Source organism: Artemia franciscana, chromosome 9 (genome assembly GCF_032884065.1).
Source record: "Artemia franciscana chromosome 9, ASM3288406v1, whole genome shotgun sequence".
NCBI classification, from domain to species: domain Eukaryota; kingdom Metazoa; phylum Arthropoda; class Branchiopoda; order Anostraca; family Artemiidae; genus Artemia; species Artemia franciscana.
Window position 1 is genome coordinate 21,891,691 of NC_088871.1, and position 13,982 is coordinate 21,905,672.

General features: G+C 35.1%; 1 protein-coding gene and 1 long non-coding RNA gene across 2 annotated transcripts in view; one reads left to right on the forward strand and one right to left on the reverse strand.

Moving 5' to 3' along the window:
• The window catches only part of LOC136031146 (aminopeptidase N-like), a 91,809-nt gene that overhangs the window by 70,394 nt on the left and 7,433 nt on the right, over positions 1–13,982 (forward strand). The window contains exon 13 of the mRNA XM_065710468.1: positions 9,763–9,959. Coding sequence (XP_065566540.1) covers positions 9,763–9,959 — 197 coding nt within the window. The remainder of the gene's footprint in view (positions 1–9,762; positions 9,960–13,982) is intronic.
• LOC136031147 (uncharacterized) overlaps positions 1–13,982 on the reverse strand; it is a 113,637-nt gene that overhangs the window by 37,312 nt on the left and 62,343 nt on the right. The window lies entirely within an intron of this gene.

A 13,982-nucleotide genomic window follows, 5' to 3' on the forward strand; every position in this document is an offset into this window, starting at 1 on the left:
TTTCGTTTGAGATGGTAAGATTAAAAAAGCTTCGCTAAAGATTCGTAGTAGTGTTTCCAAGAAGGAAACATCAAAGAAACTCAACATTCCTTGAGCACGCCTGACAAGATGCTTAGAACTTTGGAAGGAAATGCCTTTAAATGAACTTGAGAGTAAAGAACCAGAGGTATTTAAAGCTGATAAAGGCATTGAAAAAAATAGTGGTATTGAAGAAAACAGTCTATCTAATTATCTGACTAAAGCTAATAAGCTATACTATGGACTCAGCCTAAAATAATGTCGTTTTCTGGCCTATCAGTTCGCAAAGATGAAAAAGGAAAAGATTCCGGACAGCTGGGAAAATAATAAGATTGCTGGTGCAGATTGGTTTACTTCCTTCATGAAAAGAAACCCAACTGTGTCTATACGTTCTCCTCAGGCTACCAGAATTACTCGGGCATCAGCATTGAATCAAACAACAGTCAATGAGTTTTTTGACAACTACTCAGCTGCGCTAAAAAGGAGAAATTTAAAGTCTATGCTATAGAGAATGCTCATGAAACTGGCCTTACAACTGTGCAGAATTTTAAGAAAGTGTTAGCTCCAAAAGGTGCTAAGCAAGTTGGTCAACTAACATCAGCCGAGAGAGATGAACTTGTAACAATATGTTGTGCGGTAAGTGCTACAAGTGTAGCAACCCCGCCCCCCTTTATTGTTTTTCCGCGTGTTCACTTCAAAGAGCGTGTGGTTTCTGATGCCCTACTGGCACGATAGGTGCTGCTTATGTAAGCGGATGGATGTCTGTTGATACCTATCAAGAATTTATAAAACAGTTTCAAAAGCACACACGATGCAGTATTACCTCAAAAGTCTGATTGATCATGGACAACCATACGAGTCATATCAGCCTGGAATCATAAGAATATGCTAAATCGAATGGAATTGTAATGCTTAGTATCCCACTTCACATTAGTCACAAGCTTCAGCCCCTGGATAGATCTGTCTTTAAAGCACTAAAATCTCACTACAATAGAGCTATCGATGTGTGGATGCTTAACCATCCTGGTCAGCTCATCAAGATTACAGAACTACTTGGCACTGCTTTTCCTCAGGCTTTCACGCCACAAAATATTCAGTCTGGTTTCAGAGTTTCTGGAGTCTATCCCTTCAACCGTGATATTTTTACCGATAATGAATTCTTGAGCTCCTATATCTCTGATCATGCAGAACTAGCCATCGGTAGTGTTAATCTTAGTGAAGGCAAGGATCTTACTAAACCAAAGCACATCTTCTAGTGCACCTTCAGAATTACCGGTAGAAACGCCTGTATGCCCAAATATCTCGCGCGAACAGATTTCTCCTCACCCTAAAGCTAGTGCCAGAAAAATATTACCAGCCGAAAAAGAACCAAGAGCATTATAGCCACTGACACACCTGTTAAAAACCAACTGATGAAAGACTTCGCTGAACAAACAGCAAAGGCTAAGGGAAAAAAAGTGAGAAGTAGCAAGGCAATAATTAGCAAGAAAAAGAGGGAAAAAGCCTTGAGTTTTGACTCTATAGAGAGTAGTCAGTATGAAATGATAATAAGAATTCCATCTAAGTGATTCAGATGATGAAAGCATGCATGCAGATGATGTGGAAGACATTGACTATAGGGAAGGGAAAAGAGAGAATCCCAACCTATCAATTGGAAAGATAAGTTCATATTTTACATTCGACAGAGCAAGCATCAAAATGAACATAGGGCCTCTGTCATTTACTAGCGGCACTATGCAACAGCAGAACAGCTTATTTCAAGTGAACCTGTCCAAGTCTGACATCAATCAGTCGTGATTGCTTAAAGTACCATGCCAGACCTACAGCTGAATATTTCCTAAGTTGTCACTGCATACCTAATTGTTATATCAATTCGATACATTTTAAATAAACAAAAAACTCTTCTCTTTCTGATATTCTATGCTTCTCATTTACTCTCTTTTCACTTCTGATTTCTACTCTTCTATTTCTAACCTTAGCAACCAACAGTATAATGGACATCAGTGTCCAAACTACCCATGTCAATTGTCTGGGCACTTTTGCTGATTTTCTTTTGATCACTTCCTATGAGAATATGGTAAGAGGTTCAAGTTTCAAACAGTTCGTGGTAACGAACTGTAGTAAGGAGCGACCCGGCTCAATAGTAAACGAAGCTCTAAAAACCGGAATATTGATGCTAAAAGATACATCCAAAGAATCGGATTTTCATGCTGATTTAAATATATTCATGAAATTTAGTTTTTGTCATCAAAAGTTACGAGCCTGAGAAAATTTACCTTATTTTGGAAAATAGGGGGAAACACCCCCTGAGAGTCATAGAATCTTAACAAAAATTACACCATCACATTCAGCGTATCAGAGAACCCTATAGCAAAAATTTCAAGCTCCTATCTACAAAATGTGGAATTTCGTATTTTTTGCCAGAAGACAGATCACGGGTGCGTGTTTATTTGTTTTTGTTTATTTTTCTTTTTCCCAGGGGTTATCGTATCGACCAAGTGGTCCTAGAATGTCGTAAGAGGTCTCATTCTAATGGAAATGAAAAGTTCTAGTGCCCTTTTTAAGTGACCATAAAAATTGGAGGGCACCTAGAACCCCTCCCACGCTCATTTTTTTCATAAATTGAACGGATCAAAATTTTGAGATAGCCATTTTGTTCCGCATAGTCAAAAACCATAATAACTATGTCTTTAGGGATGACTTACTCCCCCACAGTCTTTGGGGAGGGGCTGCAAGTTACAAACTTTGACCAGTGTTTACATATAGTAATGGTTATTGGGAAGTGTACAGACGTTTTCATGGGGATTCTTTTGGTTTGGGGGTTGGATTAAGGAAAGGGGGCTATGTGGGAGGATCTTTCCTTGGAGGAATATGTCATGGGGGAAGAGAAACTCGATGAAAAGGGCGCAGGATTTTCTAGCATTACTATAAGAAAAACAATGAAAAAATAAACATGAAAAAGTTTTCAGAACAGAGATAATTAAGCATATGAGAGGTTCTAAAAATACTTTAGCATAAAGAGCAATATATTTAGGAGGAAATAAATACATCGCTCTTTATGCTAAATTATTTTTGGTAATTTCAACTACTTATTCTACGGCCTTTCTGATTCAGGGGTCATTCTTAAAGAATTGGGACAAAACTTAAGATTTAGTATAAAGAGCGCGGTATTAACGAGGGGACACACCCCCTCATATGCATAATAAAAATATAAGAATATAAAAGTTTGTTACGTAATTTAATTCTTAAGTTACGTATATTTTTTATCAATAAAAACGTTCGTTAAAAATTAAAAGTTCTAGTTACCTTTTTAAGTAGCCGAAAAATTGGAGGGCAACTACGCCTCCTTCCCCATCCCTTATTTATAAAATTCCAAATTAAGAGAAAGTCATTTAGCCAAAAAAATTAGTATGCAAATTTCATTTTAATAATTTATGTGCTGAGAGCAAAATCAAACATGCATTAATTCGAAAACCTTCAGAAATTAAATAAAAAAAAAAAAAAAATAGTTTTTTTAACTGAAAGTAAGGAGTGACATTAAAACTTAAAACGAACAGAAATTACTCCGTATATGAAATGGGTTTTCCCCTCCCTAATCCCTCGCTCTTTACGCTAAGACTCTTTGCCACAATTCTAATTTTTAAAACAATTATAAACTTTAGCGTAAAGAGCGAGGAATTAGGGAGGGGAAAACACATGTATATATATATATATATATATATATATATATATATATATATATATATATATATATATATATATATATATATATATATATATATATATATATATATATATATATATATATATATATATATATATATATATATATATATATATATATATATATATATATATATATATATATATATATATATAGAGCGACTGAAATAAACGATGGAGCGACATTAAAACTACTTAAAACGAACAGAAATTACTCCGTGCATGAAAGAGGCTATTCCCCTCTCAACGCCCCGCTCTTTGCGCTAAAGTTTGACTCTTTCTCTCAAATCAACTTTATTAAACAGTAAAAAACTTTAGCGTAAAGAGCGGGGCGTTGTGAAAGGAACAGCCTCTTTCACACTCGGAATAATTTCTGTTCGTTTTAAGTTTTAATGTCGCTCCTTACTTTCAGTTAAAAAAAATTAGTTTTTTTTTTATTTAATTTATGAACGTTTTTGAATTAATGCAGATTTTGGTTTTCCGCAAATAAATTATTAAAATGAAATTTGTGTATTAATTCTTTTTTTGCCAAAATGACTTTCTCTTAGTTTTTATCAGACGATTTTGAGAAAAAAGGGGTGGAGGAGGAGGCCTAGTTGCCGTCCAATTTTTCGGTTACTTGAAAAGCAACTAGAACTTTTATTTTTTAACGAACGTTTTTATTAGTAAAAAATATACGTAACTTAAGAACTAACTTACGTAACGGACTTTTATATTCTTATATATTTATTATGTATATGAGGGGGTTTGTCCCCTCGTTAATACCTCACTCTTTACACTAAAGCTTAAATTTTGTCCGAACTCTTTAAGAATGACCCCTGAATCAGAAAGGCCGTAGAATAAATAGTTGAAATTACTAAAAATACTTTAGCGTAAAGAGCAAGATATTTAGGAGGAGATGAACCCCTCTTATGCGTAATAATCTCTGTTCGTTTTAAGTTTAAATGCTGCTCCTTACTTTCAGTTGAAAAAACTTTTCACATTTATTTTTTCATTGTTAATAACGCTAGAAAATCCTGTGCCCCCTTCATTGAATTTCTCTTCCCCCATGACATATTCCTCTAATGAAAGATCCTCCCACATAGCCCCCTCCACTCAACCCCCCCAAACCAAAATAATTCCCCTAAAAACGTCTGTACACTTCCCAATAACCATTATTGTATGTAAACACTGGTCAAAGTTTGCAACTTGCAGCCCCTCCCCCGGGGATTGTGGGGGAGTAAGTCATCCCAAAGACATAGTTATTATGGTTTTCGACTATGTTGAACAAAATGGCTATCTCAAAATTTTGATCCGTTGACTTTGGGAAAATTTGGGACTTTGGGAGCGTGGGAGAGGCCATAGGTGCCCTCCAATTTTTTTGCTCACTTAAAAAGGGCACTAGAAATTTTCATTTTCGTTAGAATGAGCCCTCTTGCGACATTCTAGGGCCACTTGGTCGATACGATGACCCCTGAAAAAAAAAATAAAATAAATAAACACGCACCCGTGATCGGAAATAAACACGCACCCGTGATCGGTCTTCTGGCAAAAAAAAACGAAATTCCACATTTTTGTAGATAGGAGCTTGAAACTATTACAATAGGTTTATCTAATACGCCGAATGCGATGGTGTGATTTTCGTTAGGATTCTATGACTTTTAGTGGGTGTTTCCCCCTATTTTCCAAAATAAGGCAAATTTTCTCAGGCTCGTAACCTTTAGCGACAAACACTAAATTTCATGAAACTTATATATTTTAAAACAGCATAAAAATCCATTTCTTTTGATGTATCTTTTAGTATTAAAATTCTGTTTTTTAGAGTTTCGTTTACTATTGAGCCGGGTCGCTCCTTTCTACAGTTCGTTACCACGAACTGTTTGATATATATATATCTTCTATATATATAAAAATAAGGTGTCTGTCTGTCTGTGGGTCTGTGGATCAGGTGACGTCATGTTTCGGCTGACGTCATGAAATTAGTTGCCGTCATTTTTGTTATGACGATGCTTAGTATATTGTAAAACACATTAATTTGGTTAATAATATACCATTTAAAACACCAAAATGAACATGCTGGAGTAGTCACTCGGTGAGAGAGGGTGTCGGAACGGAGAATGAAGGTCCCAGGTTCAAATCCTGGTTAGGCTAAAAAAGGTAAAAAACTAAAAACTAAAAAAAAACTGAAAAAACTAAAAAAAGGCAAAAACTACAAAAAAAAACTAAAAACTAATAAAAAAATAAAAAAGCCGAAAAACTAAAAAAACTAAAGAAACTAAAAAAAAGGAAAAAACTTAAAAAACTAAAACTAAAAAAAACTAAAAAAAGGAAAAATGAAAAATAGAAGAGAAAAAGAATACTAATAAAATTAAAAATAAAAATAAAAAAAAAATAAAAAAGATAAAAAGCTAAAAAAGGTAAAAACCAATAAAAAACTAAAAAGAAAAAAAGGTAAAAAACTAAAAAAAAAATTCATCTAAAAAACTAAAAAAAACTAAAAAACGTAAAAACTAAAAGAACTAAAAAAGTAAAAAAAAAACTAAAAAAAGGAAAAAACTGAAAAATAAGCGGGATATAAAACAGGGGGATATAAATGACGACCGGGACACCGGGACATAAGGAATATAAATGAATCAGAAAATACAACTCATGTTTCCAAATGACGTCGTTTGGAGCCCAAATTGAAAATCCAGATCAATTTATGTCTACTTTCAAAGTAAAAGGGCAAATTTATCATAGAGCAGGGTCTCTTCTACCATTCTCAGGCGAGAATCATAAATTTTTACAATTGTACTTCATCAGTGATAGAAATTCTGAATTGAATGCACGTTGCGAAATTTCTCCCAACATTGAAAGGACAATCGTTTCCCAATTACAACATCTTTTCCACGAAAATAATAATTTAGTGCGTCTGTTCAAAACAGCCATCGATTTGATGCCTACTTATACGCGTAAAATTGTTATTTCCGCTGACAAAACGCCTCCTGGTCAACATGTGCGTAGATACAATGCTCCAACTATCGACGAAGTGGCCATCGTTATGGTCGGTGATCAGTTTTTACCTCGAGATATTATTCTCAGGGTTTCCACCACACGTGCTACAACTAAAAATAGGCCTACCAATAATACTTTTAAGAAATGGAAAACCTAATAGAGGCCACAATCTTGACAGGGACTTTTGAGGGTGAGGCTGTTCTTATTCCTCGCATTCCCAAGATTCCAACGGATCTGCCTTTTCAATTTAAAAGATTGCAATTCCCAATTCGATTAGCATTTGCAATCACCATTAACAAAGCTCAAGGTCAATCATTAGAAAAATGTGGTATAGATCTTAATACTGATTGTTTTTCCCATTGACAATTGTACGTTGCATGTTCGAGGGTCGGTAAACCTGACAATCTATTTATATGCAGCGACAATTGGACAGCGAAGAATGTTGTATATTCGCAAGTTTTACGCAGTTAATTTGTATTTTATCTACCTATCTATCTATCTATCTATATAAAAACGAGTTGTATGTATGCATGTTTGTTTGTTTGTAAAAAGAGCGTTTGCATATGATGTCATTATTAGTACATACGGCTTTGTATATGCAGAGACAATGGGAAAGCCAAGAATGTTGTATATTCGCAATTTTTACGTAGTTTAACTCCTGCAGACGAAATGAATGCTTGCCTAAAAAATTCTAATTTATAGGCACACGTAAAAATATTAAAATTAACTACAAATATGCGTGTCCGATTGCAAAACGATGACTCTGGTCAAACAGTAGACTCAATTTCAGGACGTATACAACTACCTGCTGATTTCTGTAATTTAGTGACGTCCAAAAATGAATTGATTGAAAAAGTATTTTCGAATATTCTAAAAAATTATAAAAATAATAAATGGCTAAGTGAAAGAGCGATTCTCGCACCCAAAAATATAGACGTCCACGAAATCAACAATATTGTTTTGAACAAGATTCGAGACCAGGCAGTCCTTTACAAGTCAGTCGACACAGTTTTGGAACCAAATGAAGCAGTTAATTATCCATCTGAATTTTTAAATTCCATAGATCCTTCGGGGTTTCCACCACACGTGCTACAACTAAAAATAGGCGTACCAATAATACTTTTAAGAAATATCAACCCACCAAAGCTTTGCAATGGCACGCGACTTGCCGTAAAAAAAAAACAATGGAAAACCTAATAGAGGCCACAATCTTGACAGGGCCTTATGAGGGTGAGGCTGTTCTTATTCCTCGCATTCCCATGATTCCAACGGATCTGCTTTTTCAATTTAAAAGATTGCAATTCCCAATTCGATTAGTATTTGCAATCACCATTAACAAAGCTCAAGGTCAATCATTAGAAAAATGTGGTATAGATCTTAATCCTGATTGTTTTTCCCATGGACAATTGTACGTTGCATGTTCGAGGGTCGGTAAACCTGACAATGTATTTATATGCAGCGACAATTGGACAGCGAAGAATGTTGTTTATTCGCAAGTTTTACGCAGTTTATTTGTATTTTATCTATCTATGTTTGTTTGTCTGTAAAAAGAGCGTTTGTATATGACGTCATTATTAGTACATACGGCTTTGCATATGCACAGACAATGGGAAAGCCAAGAATGTTGTTTATTCGCAATTTTTGCGTAGTTTGAAACACATATATAAATCTATCTATATTCACAGGTGGGACACAGGGACACAACTACAATGGCGCATAACTAATATGGCGCGTAACGACTTATGCGCGCGGGGGGGCTTGGGGGGGGCGCGAAGCGCCCCACCAACTAGGTGTTGGGGTGGCGCGAAGCGCCACCCCAACAGCTAGTATATATATATATTCGTATATACATTTATGTATATAGTTGTCCAAAGACAAATAAAAGTGTTTTTCAGAAATCAATTATTATAAAAACAAAAATTTATCCAGGAATTTCTTCCTTTGGCGGACTATTTGGAGCCTCTTTGTGGGTAGCTCCCAGAGGATGATGCCTTTCCCTCTTGCTACTCCACTGCTTATTGGGACATGTGTTCGGGATGTTGAACTAAATCAAAAGAGTTTAAGTGCATTCGGTTTCCAAAATAGAAAAGATACAATATCTCAAGAGTAGAATAGGGTATTAATTTGAAACTTTTAAGCAAAACCGAGAGGAATGTAAAACTAAATTAAAAGGTACTATGAGCATCCAGATTGTCAGAAGGGCGTTTCCTACCCATCTCAACATTCCTCTCATTATATCCCTAGAAAACGGGATTGAACCACACTTTTCGTACAGCCTATTGTATAAAATACGGTCAGTCAGCCGGTGTCCAAAACAATCCGTTGGCAATTTCTCTGGAAAATATCTAGCGAATAGTCGTCCGTTTTTCGAAGCATCAATACTCAGAACCACGTTCGACCACCATTCCAAAATTCAGTAGGCAAATGTGGTGACCACATTCCAATATTCTAATCTTGGTTTGCAGACTTTTCTTCCATATATTTTTCAATTGGGAAAAAACACTCTGAGCCTTGGCTATTCTACTTTTAACATTTTCACCGGTCCCACCGTCTTTACCAATAATAATACCAAAGTAAGTGAAGCTGTCCACTTATTAATGTGAGTTTTAATTGTTTCACATTTGAGTTATTATTTAACTTTATTTTTGCTCGTCTTTGATTCAGTGTGGCTCTTTTTTTGAAAAACATCCATTGGGGAGATTTTTTGTAATTATTTAAGTTTAAAGGCGGTGCATAATTGTGCTGTGGGATAAAAGGGGGTACCGACTTGGAAAGGGATGTGGAAAACTTTGCTTTAAAGTATAAATTTCTAATTTTAGAATATATTGAATCCAATCTATTAACAATTGTAAGATAAGTCCTTTCTTTATTTTTAAAAATTTCTGCTATAAGCATTTAACAGTCCTTCAGATCAGTTTATCAGCTCAATCAGTGTGTTAGGAATTCAGATCTTAAAATACGACACCCTTGTGATTTTCATTGTATTCAGGCATGAATTGAAAGTGCTTAGGTTTCCAGGCAAAAGATAAATTTAAGTTTCCATTCAAGGTATACGTTCTGAATCTTGTTGAGCCTCTCTACAACGAATTAACTTTTGATGAAGATACTGATGAAGAATTGTTAGACACCTATTCCCGCGTTATAGCTGTAAAATGGGCATGCAAGTATGGCCTCTCAAACTGTGTGGAAAGCGCAGCTAATGTCTACGACGAATGGATTGCTTCAGACGGCTTAAACGGAGAGATGTGAGTTTTTGCTTTTAATCGTAAAGGTTTTCCGAATTCCACATTCCGCAGTTTCAAGCAGTTTGCTCAATCCAAAAACAGTTTTCCAGCATAAGCTGAAAAAATACAGTTCAGATTTCAGTAATTAATTCTTATAGATGCAAATAGAAAGCACCATGGTGACCCAAGTTTTCTCTTAGTTCCGAGTCTTGTTGCGAGCTAGGAAAAAGACAAAAAGAGAAACTACTTTCCTGTAATACTGTAGTAAAAATACTGCTTTGATTTCACTGATTTAATTCTTTAATTGTTATTGTGCCCCTATCACATATTTCTTTGATCATATGCCATAAGTGAAGCCAATAACCTTTTTACTATTGATTGCTTCTTATGCGAATTTTCAAGAAGTAAAATTTAAAGAAAAGTTAAGTTTCACTCAATTGACACTCCTCGGCGATATTTAATCTAGTAATATGAAAGAAAAACTTTCCATTCAGACGGCTTTCAAACAGTTATTGGTAATTTACTGTATGGAGTGACCTGGCTCAATAGTAATCAAAACTTTAAAGTACAGAATTTGATACTAATAGATATATCAAAAGGAATTGGCTTTTTTGCTGATTACAAATATACAAGTTTCCTTAAGTTTAGTCTTACTCATCAAAGGTTACGAGCCGGAGAAAATTTGCCTGATTTTCAAAAAAAAGAGGGTAACACCCCCTAAAAGTCATAGAATGAAAGTCACACTATCAGATTCAGCGTATCAGAGAACCCTACTGCACCTACTGAACCCTACTGCACTACTGTCGAATTGTGTACTTTTTGCCTGAACAACGATCACAAATGCATGTGTATTCTTTGTTGTTTTTGGGTTTTTTTTTCCAGGTGTGATTCTATTGACAAAGTGGTCTTAGGATACTGAGAGAGGGACCATTAGAACAAAAATAAATAGTTATAGTGTCCTTTGAGGGCAACTAGGCCCCCTCACATTTTTTCTCAAAGTTGCCCGATCAAAATTTGATATGGTAATTTTGTTCAGCATTGTTAAAAGGCCGTTTAACTATGCCTTCGGAAATATAGTGACCCTACAACCCCTGGGGAAACTTCTTCAAGTTTCAAAATTTCCCATTTTTTACGTATACTATTTGCTACTGGGAAGTAGGTATACATGTTTCGTGTGCAGGGGCAAATTTTCTGCAGGTGGGATTTTCCACAGACATAGTTTTCCATGGGTAGGGAAGTTTCCAGAAGGTGAATTTTTCAGGAAAAATTTAACACTGGGGGAATTTGCCAGACTTCCTATACGAAATTTTTCCTAAATCTCGCTTTATCTTTTCCTACTCAATTTTAAGCTTGGGGAAGTTAAGGGTAATTGTCCAGGTCGAATTTTCACAAGGTTGGAATCATCTAGAGAATAAATCCAAGGGGAGGAGGGATTTTTCCCTGAAGGTTTAGCCAGGTTTCACGGCATTATTTAAAAAATGATTAGAAATTAAATTAAAAAAAGTTTTTTCAACTGGAAGTAAGGAACAACATTAAAACTTAAAACGAACAGAAATTTTTACGTTTATGAGGGGGGTTGCTCCTCCTCAACACTTCGATCTTAACGCTAAAGTTTGACTTCTATTCCAGTTCTTCAAGAATGACATCTGAAACAATATGTCCGTTTAATTAGAACACTAAGAATCTTTTTTATAAGTACTAGAAAAACTTTAGCGTAAAGAGCAAGGAATTGAGGTGAATAAAGTGACTTGTGACATCTGCTTAAATTAAGTTTTTAAATTAACTTAAAAACTTTTTCACAAAAACAAGTTTTTTAAACAAAAGTAAAGAGCGATGAGCAGAAATACCACAAATAATTTTTCAAGCGTAAAACTAGCATAAATGACTATCAATAAGGAAATGACATCCAAAACAAACAGAAGCTACAATAGGAGCAGATCATTATTTACACTTCACTGAAAACAATTTCATTTTGAGCTAAGTATTTTTATTTTTCACAACATAAAGTGTTACGGAAGTCATGGCCAATTGACGAAAAAAGCCAAGACAAATTGTCCAGGTTAATTTTACCCCTTGGATGGCCGTTGTTACTGTCTCCCATTTATGCTCCATGCAAACGTGTCTTTTTACAATGACGAACTAGAGTCGTACCGGTTGGAGGTTCTCGCTGGGGAACAATCGCAGGTTGACTACAAGTTGACTTGGATGAAAATTTTCCTCTCATGCATATCACTCCACAATGCTGAACTAGAGTCAACCTGTTGAGGGTCTAACGTGTTAATTCACGGCGAGTGAGACAATATATTGTAAAATTTGACAATGAATATAAATGGAAATAAGAGTCCAATTCAAAGCCTACAAGGGCCTCCTACAATTTGCCTCGACTCTTATACAAGTGAACTTGCATTTATACACCAACAGATTTGGGACAGAAACAAAAAATTCAACTGTCTGTAATTGACTACAAAAAGTGCAGTGAACATGGGCTAGATGGGAAGCCCATATGAGAATGAGTATATTGTTGGTATGTGTGAAGCGGATGGTTACTACCACTTGAGCAATGGTCTAACCATTGATGGCTTTAAGGATTCGTGCTTTAAGCGGCAAACGTAGGCTCAATGAAATACCAGATGAAAGAGGAATATAGTGTTGGTATGGGCTTAGAGCAATGGACTACCGCTATAGCAACGGGTCTAACTTCTAACTAGCCTCGGCTTGAAGGCATCCTTTCTTTAAGCGGTAAAACATGGGCATAAGAAAGGCTCTATATTGTTGGTCTACTGTTTAGCCATTGATTGCCGCTAAAGAAACAGTCTAACCATTAAAAAAAACAGACGAGTGAGGATTGACAGTTATATACTGATATTATTTTTAATTGATATAGTACCTTTCATTGGTTGAGAATTTGCATTTTTAAAGTCTTTTTGGTTTTTCTCCATAAAAATTCTGATTTTTCCCAACCACAAAGAGGAGTAAAGCTAACGCCCACCTTACCTTCTAAAAATCAGAAAATAATTTGCACTTTACTGAAAGCAATCTTTGTTCCGACCTGTGGTTTTTTGTTTCCCCTAACACAAAAAAAACACCGTCATACCCAAGATTATCGAAAAAAATTAATGTGGATTGGCAGTTTAATATGTACTGATATTTATTCCTAAAATTCTTATTTATTTTAGGTCTACTTAAGTTGCTATAAAAGAGTAATACGTCTAAAAAGTAGTTTGTTTTCACTAAAGCGCAAATCATGCTCTGGTCCTTAGAAGGCAAACAGGACATTAACCCTATTCTCTTTGTGGTAGATTCTAGTTTGTGGTGATTGTTTTGAGTTTGACTTTATTAATTATTGCAATCTCTGTTTGTCTTGGGTTTCATTTATTTGTTGATTATAATTTATGTTAAGTTTACGCTTGAAAAAGATTTGACTTTAGTTCTGCTCATCTTTGGTTTAATATATCTCTTTGCTTTTCATTGAACAATTTCTTGTGGAAAAGTAATTGAAAATTAATTTATTTTCGTTTTTAATTAACATAGTCTTTTTCATTGGTTAAGAAAAGAATATTTTTAATCTTTTTGCTTTTCTCTATAAGAATCCAGATTTTGGCTCATCATTTTGGCAAAATTTTGCAAAATTTTTAGTAATATTCATGCTATAATACATCGGACTGATAGATACAGGGGGAAATATTCAGATAACAAGGGTTGAAAATCTGCATAATCCCTAGAGTTTCATACTAATGACGAAATTCTAACCCACAATCACGTTACATCCTTGACATTAGACGAGAATTAATAAGTGACACTGAAATCAGGCGGTCAGTTTCAAGTGAATAAGGAAATCAATTTCAGACTAAAATAATTTCTTTAATATTTTCAAGGCCCAGCTTCAGTTTACCATGTTTTAGTCCACCCTCCTTTTACTCTTTATCTTCTCTACCTTGTACCGTAGTTTAAACATGTCTTGCGTTGGCCTGTTTTCATCCTCGTGGTTCAATATTCTTATGATCGCACTATGTGATTGGACGTATAAAGACCGAGCTCCTTCAG